This window comes from Balaenoptera borealis (assembly GCF_965194805.1).
Source record: "Balaenoptera borealis genome assembly, chromosome: 20".
NCBI classification, from domain to species: Eukaryota; Metazoa; Chordata; class Mammalia; order Artiodactyla; family Balaenopteridae; genus Balaenoptera; species Balaenoptera borealis.
In genome coordinates this window covers 25,259,486-25,285,389 of record NC_138879.1, presented here as the reverse complement: position 1 = coordinate 25,285,389, position 25,904 = coordinate 25,259,486, and the positions used below count along the sequence as shown (strand labels likewise).

At 45.5% G+C, this 25,904-nt stretch overlaps 1 protein-coding gene across 1 annotated transcript in view; it reads right to left on the bottom strand.

Moving 5' to 3' along the window:
- TTLL6 (tubulin tyrosine ligase like 6) overlaps positions 1 to 24,899 on the bottom strand; it is a 31,795-nt gene extending 6,896 nt beyond the window's left edge. The window contains exons 1-12 of the mRNA XM_082374429.1: positions 24,678 to 24,899; positions 23,767 to 23,804; positions 22,647 to 22,765; positions 22,379 to 22,509; positions 20,720 to 20,876; positions 19,802 to 19,945; positions 19,112 to 19,197; positions 14,808 to 15,033; positions 13,304 to 13,479; positions 11,796 to 11,984; positions 10,940 to 11,117; positions 9,673 to 9,954 (exon numbers count right to left, since the gene is read on the bottom strand). Coding sequence (XP_082230555.1) covers positions 9,673 to 9,954; positions 10,940 to 11,117; positions 11,796 to 11,984; positions 13,304 to 13,479; positions 14,808 to 15,033; positions 19,112 to 19,197; positions 19,802 to 19,945; positions 20,720 to 20,876; positions 22,379 to 22,509; positions 22,647 to 22,765; positions 23,767 to 23,804; positions 24,678 to 24,856 — 1,905 coding nt within the window. The 5' untranslated portion in view covers positions 24,857 to 24,899. The remainder of the gene's footprint in view (positions 1 to 9,672; positions 9,955 to 10,939; positions 11,118 to 11,795; positions 11,985 to 13,303; positions 13,480 to 14,807; positions 15,034 to 19,111; positions 19,198 to 19,801; positions 19,946 to 20,719; positions 20,877 to 22,378; positions 22,510 to 22,646; positions 22,766 to 23,766; positions 23,805 to 24,677) is intronic.
- Positions 24,900 to 25,904: the final 1,005 nt, after the last annotated feature.

Here is a 25,904-nt window from a genome sequence, read left to right as displayed (position 1 = left end):
GGGAAGGCGGGTGGGATGGGTGTCTCATGCACTGCTGATGAGAATGTGGGCTGGTCCAGCCATTCTGGTGAACCATCTAGAAATACTTGGTTAGATAAGACTGCAAATACCCTGTGACCCAGCAATTCTGCTCCTAGCTATATATGCTAAATAAGTTATTAGATTGCTCCTTTTAATCAAGTACATCAAGGTTCCCAGCAACATTATTCACAATAGCCAAAAGTGGACACAACCCAAATGTCCACCAACAAATGAATGGATAAAAAAAATGTGGTATATACACACAATGGAATATTATTTAGCCTTAAAAAGGAAGGAAATTCTGATACACACTACAACATAAATGAACTTTGAACACATTATGCTAAGTGAAATAAACCAGACACAGAAGTACAAATATTGTATGATTCTATTTATATGAGCTACCTAGAGTCCTGATACAGAAAGTACAACAGAGAGGAACAAAATAAGGCAGGAAAGATATCTGAAGAAATAACGGAGAGAAACTTCCCAAATTTGGTGGAAGACATCAAGTTACAAAACCAATAAGCTCAAGAATTCTAAATAGGATAAATACAAATAAAACTACATCATATTGCATTTCAAATTGCTGAAATTCAGAGATAAAGAGAGCAGCCAGAGAAAAATGACACATTACATACATGGGACAATGATATGAATACAGTTAATTTCTCATTAAAAAAGAAAAAGAAGAAGAATATCAGAAGAACTGGAACAGCATTTTTAAAGTGCTTCAAGAATAATGTTAACCCAGAATTCTAGGTCCAACAAAAATCTCCTTCAAAATGAAGGCTTTTAAATAAAGACATTTTCAGATAAACAAAAACAGAAAATTCATCACCAATATACAGATGTGCACTACAATAAATACTAGTAATGTATGTTAGTACAAAAGAGAGAATAAGTTTCCCATATTTAAAATTAAGTACAACGTTACCTCTAAGTAGATTCTGACAAGCTGAAGATGAATATTGCAATCCATAGAGTAACACTTCCCAAAAAAGGCAAAAAGTTATAAGTAAAAAGATGACGGAGAAATTAAAACTAACAAATATTCACTTTTTGATTAATCCAAAAGAAGGCAGAAAAGGAGGAACACGGGGAAAAAGCAGAAATAGAAAAGATGTATAGAAAACAAACAGAATTTCAGCCCTAAATCGTATTAATAACTACATTAAATGAAAATGGAGTAAACACTCCAATTATAAGGCAGATGTTGTCACACTGGATAAGAAAGCAAGACCCACTTATGTCTGTGTATAAGAGAAATCCTTTTTTTTTGAGAAATCCTTTAAATATAATGAGAAAAGTGAGTTGAAATTAAAAGAATTTTTTAAAAAAGATATACCATGCAAACACTAACCATAACCAGCTGGAGTGGTTATATTAATATCAAACAAAATAAATTCTAGGACAAGGAGTATTACCTGGGATAAAGAAGATTTTATCATTTCATGATGATAAAAGGGTCACTACATCAAAAAGACAAAATAATTATAAATGTGTACCTAATAAAAGAGCTTCAAAACACATGAAACAAAAACTGACAGAACAAAAGGTAGAAATAAACAAATCCACAATTGGGGTTGAGATTTTAACATCCATCTCTCAGCAACTGATATAAAAAGTAGAAACCAAATCAGTCTAGATACGGAAAATCGGAGTGACGTTGTCAACCAAAGTGATCTAATTGATTCATAGAACACTATACTCAGCAACTGCAGAACACACATTCTTTCCAAGTGCACATGAAACATTCATCAAGATAAATCATTTGCTGGGCCGTAAAAGAAGTCTTGATAAATTTTAACAAAGCATTTCTACTAATCGCAAAGGAATTAAATTAGAAATTAATAACCATAAGATATATAGAAAATCCCTAAATATTAAAAAATTAAACAATATACTTCTAGATCACCCACGGAACAAAAATGAAATCACAAGGAAATTAGGAAATATTTCAAACAATGATAATAAAAATGCAGCATATCAAAATTTGTGGTATGCAGATAAACTAGTGTTTACAGGGAAATTTATAGTGCTAAACACATATTAGAAAGAAAGAAAGGCTTACAATAAATAATCCAACTTTCTACTTTAAAAGGCTGGAAAATGGCGATCGAATTAAACTAAAAGCTAGTAGAAAAAAAGGAAATAATAAAGTTAATACTGGAAAGCAATGAAATAGAAAATAAACCATAGGGAAAATTAACAAAGCCTAAAGCTGGTTCTTTAGTTAATAAAATGGATAAGCCCATAGTAAGATCAAGATAAAAAAAAGAGGAAATAGAAATTGCTTTTATCATCCATGAAAGAGGGGATATCACTACGGATCATGCAGACATCAAAGGGATAAGGAAATTTAAAACAATGAGAAGGGACAGTAGTCTTGGTTCTAGCTGAGATGGATTAAGCATACTGCATCTGTCTCTCCCACTGACTGTTCCTATAAAACCTGCACAGAATGCATGCACAGAGTAGCTATCCGACAATTCTGAAAAGTAAACAGTAGCAGGCAGATTGAGGAAGATGAGAATTCAAAGTACCAGCAAGTGAGCAGTGAGTCTACTGTTTTTCCTCCAGTATCCCCTGACCTGAACTCAAGGCAATTCAAAACTCAAAAATGGCTACTGGGGAGTAGAAAGAGAAAGCTCTACGAGAAGCCCTATAGCTGTGGCTCAAAGACCTTTTCTTCTTCTTTTCTTTTCTCCGCTCTCTGTACCCCCATGTCCATGATGAAATCCTGAGGTGGGTTTTGGTAATTAATAGAACTCAGTGATTAACAGAACTAGTGTACAGAAAATTAATAAGAATATAGAAGAACTGAACAACATCAGCAACCAAATAGATCTAATTGACTCACTACCCAACAGCAGCAAAATAGACATTCTTTTGAAGTGCACGTGAAACATTCTCCAAAAGAGACCATATTCTGAGTCATAACATAAACTTTAACGAATTTAAAAGAACTGAAATCATATAAAGTATGTTCTCTGACGATATGGAATTAAAGTAGAAATCAGTAACAGAAAAACACCAGGAAAATCTCCCAACAACTGAAAATTAAACAACACTTTACTCAATTGCCAAGATATGGAAGCAACCTAAGTATCCATCAACAGACGAATGGATAAAGAAGATGTGGTCTATATTTAAAATGGAATATTACTTAGCTATAAAAAAAATGAAATTTTGCCATTTGCAGTAACATGGATGGACTTAGAGGACACTCGGCTAAGTGAAATAAGTCAGACAGGGAAAGACAAATACTGTACGATATCACTTATATGTAGACTCTAAAAAATACAACAAACTAGTGGATATAAAAAAAAAAAAAAAGAAGCAGATTCACAGATATAGAGAATAAACTAGTGGTTACCAGTGGGGAGAGGGAGGGGTGAGGGGCAATATAGGGGTAGGGGATTAAGAAGTACAAACTATTAGTTACAAAATAAGCTACAAGGATATATTGCACAACATGGGGAATATAGCCAATATTTTACAATACCAATAAATGGAGTATAACCTTTAAAAACTGTGAATCACTATATTGTATACCTGTAATTTATATAACATTGTACAGCAACTATACCTAAATAAAAATAAAGTTTTTTAAATTAAAAAAAAAACCCTACATTTCTAAATAACCCATGGGTCATAAAGAAAATCTCAAGTGAAATTATAAAATATTTTGGACTAAATGAAAATGAAAACATATCAAAATTTGTGGTATCTAGCTAAAGTTGTTCTTAGAAATTTATAGCATTAAATGTTTATATTAGGGAAGAAGGTCTTAATCAACATTCTAAGCTTCCACCGTAAGAAATTAGAAAAAAGAAAAGAAAAATAATCCAAAGCAAGCAGAACATAAGTATTAATAAGGGCAGAAATCAGTGAAATAAAAAATTGGAAAATAATAGAAAAAAAATGAAACAAAAACCCAGTTCTTCAAAAAGAATTAACTGATAAACTCCTAGCAACACTTACCAAGAAAAAAAAGAGAGTGAAAGAACAAACAAATTACCCATATCAGGAATGAAAGAGAGGGTATCACTACAAACTCTGCAGACATTACAAGGATAATAGGGAGCTACTATAAACGACTCTTCACATATAAATCCAACAACTTAGATAAAATGGACCGATACCTCAAAAACCACAAACCACCAAAACGCACTCAAAATAAAATACATAACATTGAAGAAATTGAACTGTAGTTTAAAATATTCCAGAAAAGAAATCTCCAGGCCAAGATAATTTTACTGGAGAACTCTAACTGAATATTTAATTAAGAAATAATGACAATTCTACACAATCTCTTCCAGAAAACAGAAGAGGAGGGAACACTTCCCAATTTATTTTATGGAGCTAACAGACCAAAAAAAAAAAAAAGTAAAAGAAGAAAAAAAACCCCTATAAACTAACATCTCTTATGAACACAGACATAAAAATCCTCAACAAAACATTAGCAAGTTGAATCCAGCAATGCATAAAAAGAACAATGCATCATGGCTAAGTGGGGCTTATTCCAGGAATGTAAGACTGGCTCAAGATAAAAAATTAATCAATGTTGGGACTTCCCTGGCAGTCCTCTGCACTTTCACTGCAGGGGGCATGGGTTTGATCCCCGGTCCAGGAACTAAGATCCTGCACGTCGTGAGGTGTGGCCAAAAAATAAAAAGAAAAAGAAAAATAATCAATGTAATCCACCATATTAACAGTCTAAAGTGGAAAAACTATATGATACTATCAACTGATACCAAAAAAGCACTTGACAAAGTTCAACATCCATTCATGATTAAAAACAACTCTCAGCAAACTAGGAATAGAAGTGAACATCTTCAACCTAGTAAAGAATATCTACAAAAACCCTACAGCTAACACCATACTTAATGATAAAAGACTGGAATGTTTCCCCTTTAAGACTGGAAACAGGGCAAGGATATCTATTCTCTCCGCTCCTGTTCAACACTGTACTAGAAATCCTAGCCAGGCCATAAGGTAAGAAAAAGAAATAAAAGGCATAAAGATTGGAAAGAAGGAAGTAAAAACCATCTTTATTTGAAGATGACATACTTGTTTGATGAAAATCCTACAGAATCAACAACAAAAATCCTTACTAGAATTTATAAGGCACCCAAGCAATTCAATGAGAAAGGAAAGTCTTTCAATAAATAGTGTAGTAACTAGATGTGCATATGGGGAAAAAAACCTAGTGCCCATCACCTAGCACAGTCAAAAGTTAATCTGAAACAGATCATGGAACTATACACAAAGCTAAAGCTATAAAGCTTTTAGAAAAAACCTAGGAGAATATCTTTGTGACCTGAGAGTGCATGAAAATTTCTTATATAGAACACAGAAAGCAAAAACCATAAAAGAAAAATTGATAAGCTTCATCAAAATTAAGTTTTTTCACTAATCAAAAAACACTATCAAGAAAAAGAATAGGCAAGTTTCCAGACTATATAAAGCATTCCTACAACACAATAGTAAAAACATAAATAATCCCATTTCTTAAAAGGGAGGAAGGCAAAAACTTGAACAGACTCTCCATAAAGAAACATACAAGAATGACCAATAAGCATTTGACAAAGTGCTTGACATGCTTAATCATCAGAGAAATGCAAATTAAAACCGCAATAAGAAATCACAACATAGTCATTAGAGTGGCTAAAATTTAAAAGACAGATAGCACCAAATGTTGACAAACGTGGAGCAATTGGTACTTTCATTCATTGTTGGCTGAAATGTACAAAAGATACAATCACTTTAAATAAAGACTTTGGAGTTTCTTATAAAGTTATACATAGATCTACCCTTTGACCTAGTAATCCTTCTAGGTAATTATCCAAGAGAAATGAAAACTATGTCTGCAAAAAGACTTGTACAGGAATGTTCATAAGAGCTTTAATCACAATAGCAATAAAAAATAAAAACTGGGAACAACCCAAATATCCATCAACAGGAGAATGATAAAAAAACCTTGCAGTGTATTTGTACAATGGAACACAATTCAGCAATAAAGAAGAACAAACAACTGATATACCCAACAACATGAATGAATCTCACAGATACAATACTGAACTAAAGAAGTCAAACTCAAAAGAGTATATACTATAATATTCCATTTGCACAAAATTCTAGAATAGGCAAAACTACTCTAAGATGGAAAAAGTCAGAGTCAGGATAGTGGATGCCTTGGGGAGGGAGGCAGGGAGCAGGAGGGTAATTGCCTAGGAATGGGCAGGAGGGAACTTTGGGGAAATATCAGAAAGCTCTATATTGTGATAGGGATATGGATTACACAGGTGTATTTATTTGTCAGAATTGTACAGTTAAGATTTTAGCATTTGAATGCATGTAACTTTAATCTTAAAAAAAGAAAAAGTGGGGCTCAATAAGAAAACAAATAGGACATAGAATGAGATAAATAACCCAATCACATTCAAACAGATTTTAAATGCATGTATTTAAAAAAATCCCTTCTTGGGACTTCCCTGGCAGTCCAGTAGTTAAGACTCTCGTGTTTCCACTGCAGGGGGCGCGGGTTAGATCCCTGCTCGGGGAACTAAGATCCTGCATGCCACACAGCGTGACCAAAAATTTTTTTAAATAAAAATTACAAAAAAATTTAGAAATCCCTTCTTTACAAGGAAACAAACTAACAAAAGATGGTGGATAGATGAATGAGAGGTGAGCACAGGGATAAAGGGACAAGTAAATAAACAAAACAGTCAAAGGCTTTGAATGAACCAAGTATGATACAACATCCCGAACCAATGATTTTGATTAAATCAACATGAAATCCAAAAAAGAAAAAAAAATAATGAATTGTTGTTAGCTGCCCTATTTTTTTAATCTCTTTAGTGTTAAGTAGTACTGCTTTAAGCCTTAGGTTAATGCAAAAAGAACAAGGGCAGTCTTAAGAAGTTGTTATATTAAAATAATAGCTAATGCGTACTGACTCCTGTGTGATAAACACCACTCGTGGATCCACTTTCGTGGATCCTTTCATTTAATCCTCACAATGATCCGCTGGTAGGTACTATTATGAAAACACCATTTTTTAGATGGGGAAATTGAGGCTTAGGGAGATTAGAGTGACTAGATGGGAGTCATAATATATAATAAAAGGAGACCCCAGGATCTAAACATTGGCAGCCAGATTCCCCAAAGTATACTCTTTACTCATTATTATTATTTTAAAATTTTATTTATTTTTGGCTGCGTTGGGTCTTCGGTGCTGCACGCGGGCTTTCCCTAGTTGTGGCAAGCGGGGGCTACTCTTTGTTGAGATGTGTGGGCTTCTCCTTGCAGTGGCTTCTCTTGCTGCGGAGCACAGGCTCTAGGCATGCAGGCTTCAGTACTTGTGGCTCACATAAACCCACATAATGTAAAACTTACCATCATAACCATTTTTAAGCGTACAGTATAGTAGTGTTAACTATGTGCACACTGTTGTGCAACACATCTCTAGAACCTTTTTAACTTGCAAAACTGAAACTTATACCCATTAAACATCCTTTTGTTTCTGCCTCTCCACAGCCCCTGGCAACCACCCTTCTACCTTTTGTTTCTAAGAGTTTGACTACTCTAGATACCTCATATAGGTGGAATCATGCAGTATTTGTCTTTTCGTGACTGGCTGATTTCACTTTGGAGAAATGTCTATTTAAGCCTCTACCCATTTTTTAATCGGGTTGTTTTGTTGTTGTTGTCATTGTGAGTTGTAAGAGTTCTTTATATATTCTGGATATTAACCCCTTATCAGCTATATGGTTGGCAAATGTTTTCTCCCATTCCACAGGTTGCTTTTTCATTTTGTTGACTGTTTAAGTCTGATGTAGTCCCACTTATCTACTTTTGCTTCTCTTGCCTGTGGGGTTGGTGTCATATCCAAGAAATCATTGCCAAATCCAACGTGATGAAGCTCCAAAGCATACTCTCGTAAAGGTGTTTATCAAACCGCGGTTGCAAACCTACCAGTAGGTCAGGAAATTAATTTAGTGGACTGTAACGGGTATTTTTAAAAGAATAGAATGAGTCACTATATGCAGTGTGGCTAAGCACTGTTTTAGAAACTTTTCTCCAGTTGTATGTGTGTGTATGTGACGGACTATGAAATAAAATGAATTTCTACTATGGGCTATGGTTAGAAATTTGAAAAACATTGCACTACTCTACACTGCACTCGGACCAAGCAAAGACCCAACAACGCGGAAGATTTTCCAGTAGTTATAGTAGAGTCATCACATAGCTCTTGGTGGGCCTAAGTATGATGAACACAAAAGAACCTGTGTTAGCATTGCTGGTACTACATTCATGTGGCAACTTAGTTTCTAGAAAAATAGAAAATCAACTGTCATATTAAATTAATATTTTATGCAAATTTTATTGGTGCTACTTGTTTTGTTTTGCAGTTGCATAAGAGCTATACCGGTGTAAAGACTTTATATCTGGTTTTATGCTTGTATATATTTATACAAATAATTTAAGTTTACAATTGGAATCTAAAAGAGCTTTCTTTCTTTCAAAAGGTGTCCGTACAACAATGGAGTTTGAAAAACACTGTTTAGGTCGTGGACTGGGTTCAACAATATCCCCCCCCAGGGCTTCCCTGGTGGCGCAGTGGTTGAGAATCTGCCTGCCAATGCAGGGGACACGGATTCGAGCCCTGGTCTGGGAAGACCCCACATGCTGCGGAGCAACTAGGCCCGTGAGCCACAACTACTGAGCCTGCGCGTCTGGAGCCTGTGCTCCGCAACAAGAGAGGTCGCGATAGTGAAATGCCCACGCATTGCGATGAAGAGTGGCCCCAGCTTGCCGCAACTAGAGAAAGCCGTCGCATAGAAACGAAGACCCAACACAGCCATAAATAAATAAATAAATTAAATTAAATTAAATTAAATAAAAAGAATATGCTCTTTAAAAAAAAAAAAACAAAAAACAATATCCTCCCCAAAATTCATGTACACCCACAGCCTCAGAACGTGACCTTATTTGGAAATAGGATCTTTGCAGATCTCAAGTTAAAATAAGCTCATATTGGATTAGGGTGAGCCCTAAATCCAATGACTGGTGTCCTTGTAAAGCCATGTGAAGAAACACAGAGGAGAAGCACCGGAAGAAGTCCATGTGATGACAGGGGCAGAGATTGGAGTTATGCTGCCACAAGCCAAGGAATGCCAAGGATTGCCAGCAACCACTAGAATCTAGCAAGAAGCAAGGAAGGATCCTCCCTAGAGAGCCCTCACATGGAGCATGGCAACACCTTGTTTTCAGATCTCTAGCCTCCAGAACTGTGAGAGGATAGATTCGTGTTTCAAGCCACCAAGTTTATGGTAATTTGTTACAGCAGCCCTACAGAAACTAACACAACAGGTGGTAACCTGCCCAAAAGAGGGGATGCATAAGACGGCCTTTCTAAAAGCCCTAAAGGTATAGGTCTAGACTCCTAACAGTATGCCATTCCACAACTTGGGCTTCACAAGTGGGGAAATCGAGGCCCAGAGAGGGTAAGTGGCTTACTCAAAGGGCCATAGTAAGTCAGGTGCAGAGAAGGGACCAGAAAGCCAGACTCCTATCTCACCCCCCCAACCCACCCCCCCACCAGTTCGGCCCTCAGGGAAGGCAGACTGCTCTACTTACCACACTGCTGGTGACTGTGTTCACTGCAGAGGTGGACTTGGCTTCCCTGATTCTGGAGATGGGTTTACTGAGCTCTGGCCTGGAGCAGCTGAGAAGGCTTGAATTCCTCAAGTCAGTAATAGAGCTGTAAGGCCTCACAGATGTAGGCTTATGGGGAGCAGGGCCAGCCTCCTCCCTGGGGGCCTCCTGCTCGAGGCTGCTGTCTGTCTCATTTTTCTTTGTGTCTCTGATGCTCGACAGCAAGTCGGGTGTGCAGGACACTAATGTCAATGGCTGGAGGTACTGGGAAGGAGGAAACCAAACATACAGTCCATGGGAACCCAGCTCTGTCCACTTCCGGATCATCTGCACCCAAGGGTAGGTGCAAAGGAGATGAGGAGGAGAGGAAAGCAATCAGAATCAAAGTCTCTCTAATCGGGGGCTCTTAACCTGGGGTTCAAGGACCCCTTAAAGGGCTCATGGATGGTTTCACAGGGCCTTTGAGCCACTTAAAACTGCAGTTTTAAAATTGTATCTTTGTATATGTTATGGCAAGAGATTCCATAGCTTTTATCAGATTCTCGAAGGGTCTATGACCCTAACAAAGTTATTTTTTTAAAAAATAAAAAATAAAAATAAAAACCTGCTCTAAACCTGTCCCTTCAGGTAAGTCTTTGAGAAGGAGATAGACTGAAAAGTCAACTGCATCTTTCCAGTGAGCCAGAAGAGAGAGCTAGGCAGAGAAGGGGGGGGATCCAGAGATTCAGATGATAGGACAACTGGATAGCTGGCCGCAGCCTAGAGGCTGGTCCACGCTTTGAGCAGAGAGCAGGCTGGAAGCACCAGCTGTGTTCAGTCACCCCGTGTAGTGTTCTGAGGTCCTGCCTCCCAGAAGCTCTGCCCTGGGGCCTCCTCTCTCAGCTGTGCCCCTGGCCTGCTGGAGGGGAGCATTCCAACCCAGACTAGAGTTGGGGACCATGGCCACAGGTAGTCTTAGAGCCTACTCCCTACATGGGGATGGTGGTCAGCCTCCCAGCTGCTTTTACTCCAACTGAAGGAAGAAGGGCAGACCAGCGAGAGTCCTCTCTGCCTGGATGGAGGGATCCTCTGAAGGCCTCCGGGCTCCTTGTGACTTCCGGGCTCCCCTGCCGGGGCCCAGCCCTCCACGCGGCCCCATTCCTTCAGTGTGCCTGAGCTCTCAGGAGTGGTCTCCTCAGCATCCCCCCCGGACTGGCCCCAGCCAGGGAAGGGTGCTGGGCATGCGCGCTCCCCTCCCGTCCAGGTTTACTTGTTTGGAGGCCGGGTTGGTGGCGGTCTTGCACTTCTGCCTTTGTTTCTGTCGCCAGCTCTGCATGCTCTTGCCTCTCGCTCGCTCGCCTGCTGATTCCCCCTGCATTTCTACCCTCTTATCTTTCGTTTGGAAGGATATTTTCTCCTGTTTCAGTCTCAGCTCCTGGATCAGCTGCCTGCCCAGTGAGGAACAGTCATGTAGGTTAGGGATGGGCTGGGAATGTGGACACTCTCCTTGAGGGCAATGGGACACCCTGCCCTGCCCACCTCATAGGGTGGAGTGGCGGGCTGCACCCCACTCACCACACCCCACCTCTCTCCTCACTTCCCAGTAGGCCAGATCCCACAACTGGCAGGTGCTGGGAAGAAGGTGTGGGTAGGAGGCTAAAGTTAGGGGCTCCTAACTTTGGACCCCTTCATATGCTGGGCCTCTCTGGCCAATGATGTGACGGAAATAACTCAGTCACATGACTCAGGAGACAGGGGTTCTAGAGCCTCTTCTGTGGTTATCTGCTGTACGATCCTTTTTCTGCTCCATGAAATGAGGTGGAGGGCGGGGAATGGACCGGATGGGCTGAGCCCCTTCCGGTTCTTAGATTTGACACCTGCATGAATCCAGGAGGCAGCCCTGAGGGGCTGGGCATTCTGGAGTGGGGTGGGGGTGCCTGTCTCATGGGTGAGTTTCTAGAAACAGCCTCATATCCACTTAACAACATCCCACACCAAAGAATATTACGATTCCTGGTCCTTGCGAGACCAAAGCAACTTCAAGGCTGCTCCAAGGTTACCCCGCAGGTCAAGCAAACCCCTCTTCCCCCAACACCCTGCTCCCCTAGGCCCAGGAGCCTTCCTACCGGGCATACACCTCCCGAGCCCTGGAGGCAACTGTATTCTGGAAGAGGGAGTTGTTGTCCTGGAAAAACTTCTCATACTTCTCTGAATTCACACTGGGATAAATCAGGCGGAAGCCTCCACAGTTTTCCTTTTCATACTTCTCAGTTTTCTCTAGAAGCATGGCCTGAAAGCCCTTGACTTCCTCCTTCCTGTTGGGAAGCAGAACACAGGGCTGCAGTTGGGGTTTCCTGGGACCAAGCTCGGAGAGGACATGGCCTTTCCAAGGACATGGATGTCATCTAGGGCCAGACGGAGGCCTCGCATGCCAACAGTGGTCAGTCAGCATTTCCTAAATAAATGAACGCATGAACGTTTCCCTGAAAGGAGATTCTAGCCCTCCCGGGACAGCAAGTGTCATAATGCACTGAGAGCTGGTTGGAATGGTCTTCCTGACAGCTCACCAAATTCTCTCCCATTACAAGTAGAGCCTATTTCCCTCTTGGCTTTGTTCTGACGAGGCAGACTGTCGCCATCTTCCCAATCACAGCCCCTGCTACCCTACTCTGGCGAACTGGCAGCTTGTGTTTTGCTAAATTTGAGGGCTTCATGGATGAGCTTGATGAGCTTTTATGAGCTGTGATGATCTCATTCTTCCTCACAGCCCCCCGGGGAGGTGGAGGTCAGGGAGTGAGGAACGATAAGCCCCTTTTACAGCAGGGAAACCAGGAGCCCCTGAGCCACCCAGGGCCAAGTCATGACGAGGAGACTGATCCAGAGGAGGGCCCTGGCCGCCCCTTAGCCGACGCGGCCTCCTTCTCCAGGAGTTTAATGGAAGGCAGCCCGGAATGCCAGTCAGCCCACCCACCAGGCTCTGTGTCCAGACCTGCCACTTACCAGCGAGGTGACCTGTACAAGGCAGTTCCCCTTCCAGAGTCTTGGTCTTCTTAGCTCCAAAAACAGGACCATACAACACCCCACGCTACCACCTACCCATCCCCCTTCCAGGGAAGACAGTGCACATGAACACGCTCGAGAAACACAGTGCCATCCAAACAGAGATGCCATGCCCCGGTTCCAGAAGCTCAGTCCCGAAGGATCAGGCTGGCTCCGCTCATGAGGAGGACAGCGGGCCACCGTGGGATCTGAAAAGCAACAAAGCCGTCTCCTTGACCAGGCTCCGGGTCTTCCTTCTCGCTCTACAGAGGAAGGCCTCTGTTAAAAGGCAAATGTTACCCAGCAGGGAGCAGGGCGACACAGGCTCCCACCAACACAGTGGCAAGGGGAGGATGGACAAATATTCCTTTTTGTATAGATAAATGGTTTTACTTTTGAATTGGTAATCCCTGGATGTTCATATGATATTAATAAACTCATATCCATCACATGTATTTATGTCTATAACTTAATCTCCCATTTTTAGGAACAAAGGAATAGCGACAGTAAAACTGTTCAAACTGCCACATCCTGCCAATATATATTAATTTTCCAAATAGGATTATCATTTGTTAGAATTGACCCATTACTGTACCTGGTCTCCCGAGAACGACACTGCTGCAGGAACCGCGCCCGTTGTCTCTCCTCCTCCAAGACTTTCTTTTTGTCACAGCTTCTCAGGTTGATCAGGACCAAAGTGTCATACAGCAGACTGTCCTTTACCTCTTTATCCAACCAGGAGTCAGTGGAGAAGCTCGGAGAGTGGTTGACCTGTGAGGGCAAGACAGCAGCTGGGGGGGCTGGGCAGGGTGCAAGCAGGGCGTGAGGCGAAACGGCCCCTCCAGGGAACCACCCGAGCCCACCTGGGTCGGGGCCCTGGCTACCAAGATGAGTGGAAAGGACAGGGAGAGAGGGTCTAGACTGGAGTCACAGTGAAGAAAGGAGAAAGCAGAACCCCCTCCAGTTTAACTAGCTTTCATTTTAGTCCTGTCTTCCTGAGAAGCATGGCAGGTGGCGGGGGGCCTGCCTTTGGTTTCCCCTCCACCGGGTGTGCGTGTGCCCGTGCACTGTGCATCCCAGAGAGCAGATGGAAGGGGACAGTCCAAAGGGCCAGGCTGGGAGGTGGGGAGGGGAAAGGAGTGATGCATTCGGGATCCTGACCGGGGTTGACGGGGAGACTGGTGGGAGGACGGAGAGGACTCATTTCTGCCCACAGAAGAGTCTATGTTGTTCAGAGGCACTGTGTGACATTTGAAGGTTTCCAGCAGTTTCTGAAGGCCTGCTCCTGGTGGCTTATTCTGCTCTTTGGGTGAGAGCTCCAAACAGCCATATTCTCCTTCCCATCCACACTTGGGAATAAGGGCTGGGAATGGAGGAAAGGCAAGGCCCCAGGAATCTGATCTGTAAATCTGGGTCTTGCGCTCTGAGGGCTGAATCTGTGTCACTGGCGGCTGTCACCATCACCTCTGACTTGTACCGCAGCCCCACTCCCACCCCCACTCCCGGCGTGCGCCCTGAATGGCCACGGGAGAGGGCTGCTTGCACAGGTCCAATCGGGAAGAGAGGAGGCCACCCAGGAGCTTCTCTTCCTCCTCTTCCCACCACCCCATGGGTCTGGGGGAGGCAAGAAACTCACTGAGTGGCTCCCCACCCATTCCCGTGCCCACAGAGACACCGGGCCGCTCTCCGTTGGTGCTTGGAACTGAGTGGTCCAGGCCCCTGAGAACCAAGCCTGGCGGCTCCCATCTGATCTTCAACATCCTCCACCCAGCTTTGGCGAAGAACCACCCCTTTCTGGGAGATGACTCTGTTATGAAAGGTAGAGCTGTCTTTAGAATCACTCTGGGCCTGAGATCAGAGCTTCTAAGGCTGGGTGGACCTCAAGGAGGCACAGGGAATTCTCTAATTCCCGGCCGTCTACCTCCCTCTGGTGGCCACTTTTCAGCAAAGGGAGAAGCCCCAGGCAGCAAGCGCCTCGGGGGACAGTGGCTTGGGAAGTGGATTACAACCTCCTGGCTGAGCAGGAGGGCGGAAGGATGGGTCCGGCTGGCTGACCCTGGTAACAGGCGCCAGTTTCACCCCTCGCCCCAAGCCCGCACCTCCAGCAGCCAGGGCTTGAGTTTGTGATCCAGCAAAATGTCGAAGCCCAGGATTTCAAAGCAGGCGCTGTTGAGTGTGTGATTGGGGAAGCAGGTGTGGTAGTTATGCTTGATGATGGGGTGAGCCGAGATGAGCGTCTTGATGATGATGTCCTCGATATCTCTCCAGATCTGCCCCACGTTGTAGCCGTGGCTCTCCATGTACACGTTGAAGGTGGAGAGCTTCCTGGAAGGGAACCACGGGCCATGAGGCAGGGCAGCCCACCTCTGGTCATCTAAGGCCATGGCACGCTGGAAACCAGAAACGTCTGGAGAAGATAAGGCCCCAGAGCCAGTGGGGAGGGACACCCAGGAGCCAGGGTGATACCAGGGCTGTGTCGGCTCAGGAGGACCTTGCAGGAGCCACAGGGCCATACTCCTCAAGCCTCCACAGTCCTGGAGTGGGCAAAGGTATACTGACATGTAAGCCCTGGCCTGGGCACTTTCACTGTAACATAGAAAGCACCTGTGGGCTGGGGCAGGGATTCAGTATCCCAGGTGGAAAGGGGGAATGGATGAATAAAAAATTTTTTAAAAAAACACCCTACATCATGGTTTTGCTTTGGTGGTAATGGTTTCTCAGCCTGTGGTGTTCATTAGAAGCACTTAAGGAGCCTTTAAAGGCCACCCATACCTGGGTTCCTCAGCTATCTGAGGGGATATTCTGGGGACACTAAAGACAGAAATTTTGTTAATTTTGTTCATTGTTAACCCCCTAAAGGGCTGACCAGAGGGAAAAGGAAACCCCAGGGCATCTCCACAGATAGGGTTACCAACTGTCCCAGGGCAAACCAGACAGTCTGATTTTAGAGCTGAAAGTCCCACATCCCAGGAAACCCCTCAGTCACAGGCAAACCTAGATGGCTGGTCACCCTATCACAGAAATCAGAGGATATCTACCCCATGCGGAGAGGTTTGTGAGGAAACATCTGAGGAAATGCTCCAGTCAGCTCCGAGCTGGGCAGTACAGAGACAGGGTGAATCTGACAGATCCAAAAGGCAATGGTGGGGACAGACACTCACCCCCTCACATGCATGCATGTGTGCACAGAGAGCCAAAGTGGGAAGTGGAAATATTGGAGGAGGAAATACGGGCGATGCTGGGGAATGAAGAACAAAGAGAAGAATGAGAAGACAGGAAACACGGCTCACCCAGGCCATCCAAAGAGCTAGATGGACTCCCGTCAATGGAGCCAATGCACGTTTGCTAAGGGCCTGCTGGGTGTGCAAAACTCATGCAATGAGGGGATCCCAAGAAACCAGCACCTCTCTTGTGGGAAGCCTAAGGACCACTTGAGGAGTCAGCACACACGAGACAACCAAAGATGCATTTATATCACGACAGATAAACAGAGGCCACTCAATATAGAGGCACACATTTTCTACCTGCCATTGTGAAGGATGGAGTGTTGCACGTACATGAATTTTCCAGATCGCTTGAAACCAGCCCTTTCAAGTGCAAAAAAAAAAACAAAACTGTTTAATTTGCCTAACTGGGAAATAAATTTTCCCAAAGTAGATTATACACTCCTCTACCTTCTTATAACAGATGTTATGAATCATAACATAACCCTCTTCTTGATGACTCAGGCACATCACAATGAATACACATAATTGTGCAATTTCATAACGTCCAGTGGCTAGTCCATTCAATTTAACACACCAGCTATGTGCCAGGCACCCTGAAAGACAAAGAAGACCCGGTATCTGCCCCAGAGACCTGCCAGGTTTCCAGTTTTTCTTCTTCTTCATTGCTCCTACTGAGTTTGCAGCCTGGCAGGGATTTACTGCCGGTACAGCTGGTCTCAGGCTAGGGAGGGGGGAATTTGGGGTAGGGAGGGACTCGTAGGAGAAGCAGATTGTCTCAAAAGGTGGGGAAGAGGAAGATGAGGAAAGGCGAAAGCAAACAGGAGGGAGAAAAGGAAAGGACTCTGCCCCGCAACATGGGAGGCACCTAGAAGGCCAGGGCACCATTCTAACCATCAAGGAACTTAAGTACCATTGGGGACACAAGGAAAACATGTGCCCCAAGCACAGAGAAGTTACGGGCTACAGCTGATGCTGACTGTGAGGGTGGTGGGAGTCCAGAGATAGAGAGGTTACTGGGGGTGGTTAGACACGGATTCCATAGGCTTATCCTTAGAGATGGAAGCCAGTCCTCTCATCTGACAGGTGAGGAATCAGAGGCCCACAGAGAAGATGGGTTTCACCCACACTGCAGTGGTTATATGGCTGAACCAGCACCTAGAACCAGGTCATGGAAGCTTAGTTTGACCAAAGGGCCTTCAAGGATGTTCTCCCATGTTTTCAGTTGGAGCTGAGCAAAGGCAGAGAGGTGGGAATGAGCAAGGCCTGTGTATCAAAAATGAGCAAAAGAGTATCCTGGGAGAACACCGTGGAGAGGATGGCACTGGCAGTACTGCTAGTGGTTAAGGGCACAGACTCCAGAGTTAATTCCAGCTCTGTCACTTCCCAGCTGTGCGAACTTGGGCAAGTTTCTTAACCTTTTTACACCTGTTCCCCAATATGCAAAATCGGGGTGATAATAATCACGCCAACTTTATAGTGTTGTTGTGAGGATTAAATGGGTTGAGGAATGTAAATGTCTTAGAGCAGTGCCTGGCAGACAGGAAGTGCTCAACAAATAAAATGGCAACTATTAATGTAGTAATAATAATAGTGGGAAATGGGGTCTGGTCAAAGCACACAGCAAGCAGAGGAGTTTGAATTGGATAGCTCTAGGCACCTGGGAGCCACACTGGTTACCTGAGAGCAGAAGTAATGAGTATACGGAATGTGTAATAATAACAGCACCCACTTGCATAGGGGGTATTGTTTTTGAGGCCTATTCATACACATCATCTCAATAGGTCCTTACGGCGTATTTGTGAGGCTGGCCAGCCGGGATTCACGTTTATTGCGTCATTTTATTTATTTATTTATTTTTGGGCTGCGCCGTGCGGCTTGCGGGATCTTAGTTCCCCCGACCAGGGATCAAACCCGGGCCCCCTGCAGTGGAAGTGCAGAGTCCTAACCACTGGACTGCCTGGGAATTCCTCATTGCGTCATTTTAGAGAGGAGAAATCGGAGGTACAGAAAGGTTAAGCAGAGGTGGCTGGAGCTAAGAAGAGTGAGGAGGCCACGCAGCTGTCGAGGATGAGGCTGAAGCTAAGTCTGGTGGGAAGGAAGGGACGGAGGGACCTTTGAAGGAGGAAACTTCAGAATTCAATGACGTGCTGGAAAAGGAAACATCTAAGATGACACCAAACTCTCCAGTCCTGCGGGTTAGAAGTGAGACAGGGGGAAGCTTGGACTGCTGAGGGCCCTTTGATGACATGCCTTTAGACGAAGGCGAAATCACAGTAACTACGAGCAATATCCGTGCTCTGTCACAGGTCACTTGAGTCTCAGAGTGACCCTACGAGGTGGGCAGGGCAGGGCGTCTCATTGCCCTATCCTACAGACCAAGAAATGGAAGCTCAGAGAGGTGAAGGGACTTGCTCCAGCTGACTCAGCTGGCGAGGGTCAGAGCGGGGCTGGAAGCCGGGCCTCACCGAGCCCCGATGTTCAACATGCAACCGTGCAGGAGGCCAGAGGGTGCCCACAGACCAGGTGGGCGAAGAGGAAGTGGGGGAGCCGTGGGCAAAGTCGGGTGGCCAGCGCCCTCCGACAAGGGGGAGATCGCCTCCTGCCAGCCCAACACGTCCCCTTCCAGCAGGCTTAACCTAGTGATTTTCCATTTGCTTTTTGGAACTCTGCTACCAAGGGAGTCGTGAAATTTCCTGTGCTTCTCTGATGCTCTGAAGCCAAACAGACTGCCTGTTTATCAGTCCTTTAAGTCTGATGCAAGAGAAAGAGCAGGGGCGTCGTGACACATCACTTGAGAACCTCTGTTGGAGCAACACCCTAGGAACCACAGGCCTGGCAGGTCCTTCTCCGGTGTCAGACCAGCAGTCGAGAAATATCTGTTGGTCTAGAAATGTCAGAAGGGCCAACTGTAATAAGAGTATGTTTTGGTGTGTGTGTGTGTATCCTGCTGAGGAAACAGTTCGTGTTTCTCTCTCCTCCTCCCAACCTCCTAGGGTTTATGGTGTGGCCTTCTTTTAATGATTAACAGCCAGAGGGCAGAGACTAAGGAGTCTCTTCTGACACCATGTGACCCAAGATGGAAACACTGATGGCGACTGACAGGGTTTGGATAGAATCTCAGAGAGCAGCTCGGAGCCCAGTAGGGAAAGAAAAGAGAAGGGAAGCCGCTTCCTTACCTCTTGCTGCCAGAGTGAGCATCTCGAAGGAAATTGGAACTGTGCTTATTAATGGAATAATTAGTCAGGTGCATGCAGATATCGTCCTGGGGAAAGAGACACAAGTCTGTGGGGTCAGGAGGAAGGGCAGCCTTCCACTTCTTCTCTGTGCCCTTCCATGGCCCCTGGGGCTTAAAGAGATGGAAGAGAAAGGGGGCGTCTTAGGGCTTACTTACACTGGCAAAACAGAGGAAGTAAGAAGGGGTATCCTACAGCCTGGAGCATAATAAACTCCCGCTCCTCCTGAGGTTGGGTGGCGCTCTGCTGAGGGGGGACTTCAGGAGCCCTGAGGGCCTGGGGATGTTGGGGGAGGGCTGGGGGCTTGCCCACATCCTTCTTTCCTTGAGCACCACGGAACTGTGGCTTTGCAGTCAGGCCACGAGTCCCCACCTCACCTCTTCCTAGTTCTGTGACCTTGGACAAGTCCCTTATAACTGGATTTTAATTTCCTTATCTGTAAACTGGAGATGATAATCCCTATCTCTGAGGGCTCTTGGGAGGGTTAAACGAAAAAAGAGATACAGCCTGGCACATAGTAAACCACAGTTCAGCAAGTGACAGCCACGTCCACCATGCCTTGAGAAGGTAGGTGTAACTAGGATTTTTTACCAGCTAAGAGAGGAGGGGGAGGCAGCGTGTCCCCGAACTCACCAGGTTGTCTGGGCAGGGGTGGGAGTAGGAGGTGGTGGCAAAGCGCGCCAGTCCTTCGTTGTACACAAAAATCCTGAGAGGGTCACAGGATGTCATGAGCACGTAAATCCGCAGGTCAAACTTGAACCCGTCGATGATAAAGGGCTGGGAGGAGAGAACAGAAGCCACACGGCATCAGAGGAGGAACCCAGACTTGAAGCCCATTAGCACCCTGTCTTGTTTTCGTGGCTTCAGCTCCAGTGTAACCTGCGTTACAGAGGCCAGGCTGGGCTAGGGCTGGGGAGGGGGACAAGGGGATTTAGGCCATGTGACCTTGTGGAAGTCACTAACCACACCAGGCCTCAGTTTCCTCATCTGTCAAATGGCATGAGTAACCACCTCCAAGAGCTTTCCTGGCAACAAGACAAAATAACATGAAAAAGTCCTGTGATGACGGACATGTTGTCACCACTCAGGGCTTGCTACTGTCGCACTTCTGCCAGAGTTCTCCCTGCAGTTGCAGTATTGACTGCAATGCCAGCTAGGTCTCCTATGTACCTTCTAGAAAGCTCCCTCCCTGTAAAGGGCTATACCTCCAGTCATGGACAGCTGGTTACCATGATCTCTCCAGGGCTACTCCCCTCTCCCAAAGGAGGTGGGGCCTCCACAGACCCAAGGGGCTCTCCCAGCTGCCGTCTGTTAGAGGCAAGGGGCCAGCCTGGCAGCGCCAGACCAATCGACAAGAGTGCAAGGGCAAGGGCGCTCTGGCCCAGGCACATGTCACGTCTCTGGTCAAAAGGCTTGGTCCCACCAAGTCCAAGGCAGGACTTGGCTCCACCCCCACCCCACCCTCCCTTCCCTCTTTTCACAACCGGTTCAGTGGAGCTACAGCCTGAGGTTGCCATGGATGATACATAAATAATCACGATGAGGAAGTACCTTTGAGATATAGAGTTGACAGATCATATCCTCCCCTGGTTTGATTTCTTTCACTCTCCGGGTGATGAATATACCTCTCCCCTGGCAGCCCGAATCCGGCTTACAGATGTACGTCTTATTTTTTCTTGACCTGCTGTAGTTCTGCAAATCTCCCCAGCTACCAGAGCAGGAAGAGAATGAGATACACCTTTAGCAGGGGGATCAGTGAAAATGAAGGCTAGCTCTTTATTTGAAAAAAAGAAAAAAGTGACAAAAGCCCTGGAGTTGACAGACAGATGCCCAGAGATCTGGTTACAGGAGAGACAGTCGAGCACACACAGCAGAGGGAGGATGGGCTCTGGAGGGAATTCAGACCTGGATTTAAACCCCGGCAACAGCACTCACCAGCGGTGTAGCCCTTTACCAGGACTTGACCTCTCTAAGCCTCAATTCCGTCATCTACACAATGAGGACAATGACAGCTATCTCACACATGACATGATGCAGGCAAGGGGCTGGTCCATGCCGCACACCCGACAAAGGTAACCGTGATCCAAGCGGTTCGCTTTCTGAGTTTGCAGATAAGAGGTGTGAAGCTCTGAATCTGACTCAGGCCCTGACAAATGATGTGACCTTGGATCCATCAGTCTCTTCCCCTGCTCTGGGCTTCAACTTTTCCTCTGTAACACCTCCACTCCAGCTAGAGTGTGAGAGGGCAAATACTATCTTGAACGTAGTTTGAAGAAAGTATATTCAGAAGAAAGAAACCAACTTAAAGGATCATAAATCTCCGTCTTGCTATACTTCTTGTTTTGCATTTTAACTCAAAGGAGCATTGTTACCACTGGAGAAGTCACATGACTGCAATGTCCCTTAGTGGCCATGAAATCTGGAGGCGCCTGTCAACCCGATGGCAAACACATTTTCTTTGAAGTTGCTGCTGAGCTCTGCAAATTGTTCTAGACAAGCTAGGAAAGGCTGGGAACCCTGGGGCTCTTGGTTTGGGAAAGCACCGGGGAGGGGGGGGCGGAGATGGGAGAGTGAGATTCCTGGGGGGCCTTTGTGAGTAAATATAATTCTGATGGTAATGCTTCTCTACTCCCCCACCTCATCCCAAACACCAGACTGTACCCAGGTCATGCTCATGTCATCTCACATTCCTCCTGCTTCTCGTGGTGTGGTCCAGAGTATTTTATGTACCAGGAATGGATGTCCATTTTCCAGATGGATATAGTGAGACCAGAGATGGGAAAAAGCTGACTGCCATCCACGGCACTGCCATGGGTCAGAGGTCAGGCGTCCCTCCCTGCTCCTAACCTGGGTGCTAACCATTACCTCACTCCCTCCAGAAATGCTCGAGGGCCTTAAAAATTCAGAAACTGCACAGTGAAAAGGCTGGAACAAGTTCAAAATCAACAGCTTTCAAGGTCAGAACAAATTCTCATCCCAACTGCAGGCACAGGCTCCAAGGCACCCAGCCCCTAAATGTCATCTAATTTTATAGGCAGAGCCTTGTGTTTTCTCAACCTTGGACACACCCTTTATTCCTTCTCTTCCTGAAGAGGAGAGAGAGATGGGAGACCCTATGGGAAGGGAAAGTAGCAACCAGGGAATCGGAGGCAAGAGGAAAATGTAAACTGGGGGTGGGGAGTGGAGAAAGGGGCGCAGGTGGGCACTCACTCAGCAGGAAGACACCAGGTCCTAGGGAAAAAGTGGAAATCTTTTGGGAATATCTTTAACATGCGGCTCATATTCCTGGCCAGCAAGTCCTTGCGGCAGATTTCAGTCATCCCTGGGAAGTGATTGATTTTCTGCAAAGGAAGCCGGAAGTCGTGAACAAGGGGGCCCATGGGAGTACCCATGAGCTCCCCTTGGGGACAGTCATAAGACTGGGGCACCACGGGGTAGATGCCACGCTTACACAGAGGACCAGCTCTGACCCAGATACCTGGTAACTTTTGATTTCCATCACCCGCTCCAGTGACACCGAGTAGTCAGTCCAGTAGAGAGTCCAGTCGTCGTTTTCCCCTCCCTCTCGAAGGCCATACTGTTGGGCAGCCCTACGCACTGCCATGGCAGGTGGAGAAAGAAAGGCCCGTCAGCCAGGAAGTGGGGGAGGAGCACGTGGTGGGGAGGTTATGTTTCTAGGTGCTCCCAGACCGTACACTGAAGCCAGACAACTGGGCTCCTTGGGACTGGAAGCCATCTTGCCCCATCTGGACACACCGTTGCCGAGAAAGGAACACGGAGAGTGGAAAGCTCCTGGAGAACACAGCTTGTGCCCAGTGATCTCCACAGAAGGTTTTCTGGGTTGAATGTTTCACCCACCCTTGCCAGGAAGTAGGCCTCTGGCTTTCCTCCAAGCACTAGCACTGAATGTTCAGGGGATATAAACTGATCCTTAATGTCGGCCAGAGCCAAGCTTAATTAGCAAGGTAAATTGACAGAAAAAACTATGCAGTGTATTTCAAAACCATATATATGCTATCACGTCCTTCTTCCCCGGTCCCTATTAATTTTAATAACTGGGAGCTGACTCCAACACAAACTCAAATGCCTTCAAGAGCCTGGAAAGGAAGAAGTGCCTGCAGTGACCAGGAGAGTCAGGACCAAACTAAAGCACCCAAATTCGAAATGAAAATAGTGGACTTCCCTGGTGGTGCAGTGGTTAAGAATCAGCCTACCAATGCAGGGGACATGGGTTCAAGCCCTGGTCCGGGAAGATCCCACATGCTGCGGAGCAACTAAGCCCGTGCACCACAACTACTGAGCCTGCGCTCTAGAACCCATGAGCGTAGAGGCCGTGCTCTACAACAAGAGAAGCCACCGCAGTAAGAAGCCCGCGCACTGCAACAAAGAGTAGCCCCCGCTCGCCGCAACTAGAGAAAGCCTGGGCAGCAACAAAGACCCAACGCAGTCAAAAATTAAATAATAAAAATAAAATAAATAATTTTTTTTAAAAAATCACACTTCTAAAAAAAAAAAAAGAATATATGAGTGAGCCTTCCCAACTCTTTGGGGGAATCCAGTGGGTCCCCATGGTGGGTGCCTTGAATGCAGATGCTCACCACTCTCATATCGGCAGCTGGATAGATTGATCACCAATCATCTGGAAAAGAGAAAGGGGAAAGCACCAAGACAGAGACAGGCACACATGCCAGAACAAGTGACTGCACATAGAAACATCGTGTCCCACATGGAGCTGCCTGATACCTAAGTGGCCACACTAAGCCCGGTTTGACCATCCCTGTTACTGAGGACACAAATCCCGAGGGTTGCAGAGTGACAGAAAACATGGGTTCAGAGTACTGTTACTCTGCCCACGAGCTAGAAATCCTGTATGGTGATTATAGCTGATTTTGCTTGAAGCTTCATATTAACATCATCGCTTCCTCAATCCTTTTACTCCAGTGGCCCATCGGGAACAGGAAGTGAACATCTTTTTGGCCAAAATACTTCATGGTCTCCCTCCTCTTGCCCCCCCATTAAGGGAAGCTGTGAGTTAGAAAGCAGACAAACTTTCAGACATTAATCAGTCTGAGGAGTAATTCATTCCCCTCCAGAATGGAGCAAGGTATGGCAAAATATTAAATAAGAACTAGAATGCGGAAGCTGCAGTCAGATCCTAAGAAGTCAGCTTGATTCTGTTACATTTAAAGTGTACTAAATCCCCAGGACAATAAGTACTTTCTTAAAACAAGGAAATCAATCGTCTCTCCCCACACAATTTTTTAAAGGGATTCTAAACACAAATAGAATGAAGATTAGGACAGGAGTGGTTTTATATTACACACCATTATTTGATTCTATAAAACAGATTATCAAAAGTGGGTTCTTTTTATATGAACCAAAAGTGGTGTGATTTTTACTCCGCACAGTTTCTCCTTTACCCACTCCTTAGCAGCCGAGGCCCGCCCCCCTCCAGGTCCCTCCTGCTCTTACCAACATGGATCCCCATTCCTCATCTTTCAGTCCTAACCTCTTTTTCTTCCTCTTCTTCTTGCCTTGATGCTGGGCATTCTGAAGCCCATTTTGAGTCCCAGTGTTCTCTCTCACAAAAGCCAGGGTGACGATTTCTTTTGAATCTTCTATGGAACTGTCCTCTCTCTCTTCTGAGTCTGTCCCTTCCTCTCCTTCCAAAAGCAGGCACTGGAGCATCTCCCCTGCCTGGAGGAAGCTCTGGGGAAACACTGGTCCTCCCCTGGAGAGAGGGCAAATGGAGTGGCAGTTACTCGGATCCACCTGCAGGGGGACCCCCTCCCTTGCTCTTGTGGGCGGTGGACCAGCGCTCAGAGACCAGACAACAGGTGGCAGTTTATAAAATGCCACCCCACCTCCACAGTTGGTGCTCCAGCAGGGAGCTGATTCCACCTTTTGCCATGACTATGACCTTGGGGACTCATTCAGCCAACACTGGCCTTGGTTTTTCCCTCCTGGGGTTTTCAGAAGTAAGCTGAGATGCTATGCATGGCACCACACCATAAACAATCTCATTATTAAAGTGAGGGAGTGTCTGGAGACAGCCTCAGAACCAAGCCCTAAGTCTCCCTAGCTGAGGGAGTTAGTCCCCGTGGGTGCAGATGAGGTGCTCTGAGGAGGTCTGTTAACTATTTGGGCTCCACACCAAACCTCCCTCCCACAATCCGCTGGCCTGAGAGTGAACACAACTGGCGCTCATGAGTGCAGGACTGACTCGTAGCTGGTTGAACAAGATTCAAGCCCGGGGCCAGATGCAGCCCTTCGGAGACCTCAACCACAGAAGAGGCTACAGTGTCTCCCTCACCATCCAATTCAAAATAAAAGCAAGACCAAATTGTAAAATGCCTACAAGGAAGTCCGGCAAAGGTCCCATTCCACCCCCACCCCTGCCGCCCCCATGATGACTTCTGTGATGTTTGCTTGAAATTTCAAATATCAAATTTTTTGACATGGTTTTTAATGCCCCTGCTTCACTAATCCTTAGGAATGTGCTTAGTCTGCCTTTGGGTACCCAGAACTGCCCAGGCCCAATTAACTGATTCATATCCTCTTCACATCTGAGGCTTCTATGACCATAAAGCCAAATTTCTGGTGCTTTCCCCTCCTCTCCTCACCTCCCCAAAGCCCGCCAACCACCTCACTATTTCAGTCCCTCTCTCCTCTTGCTACTTACCCTGTTCTTTCCTCACAAACTCTTCGGCTTTTAAAAAAGATATTAATAATATCT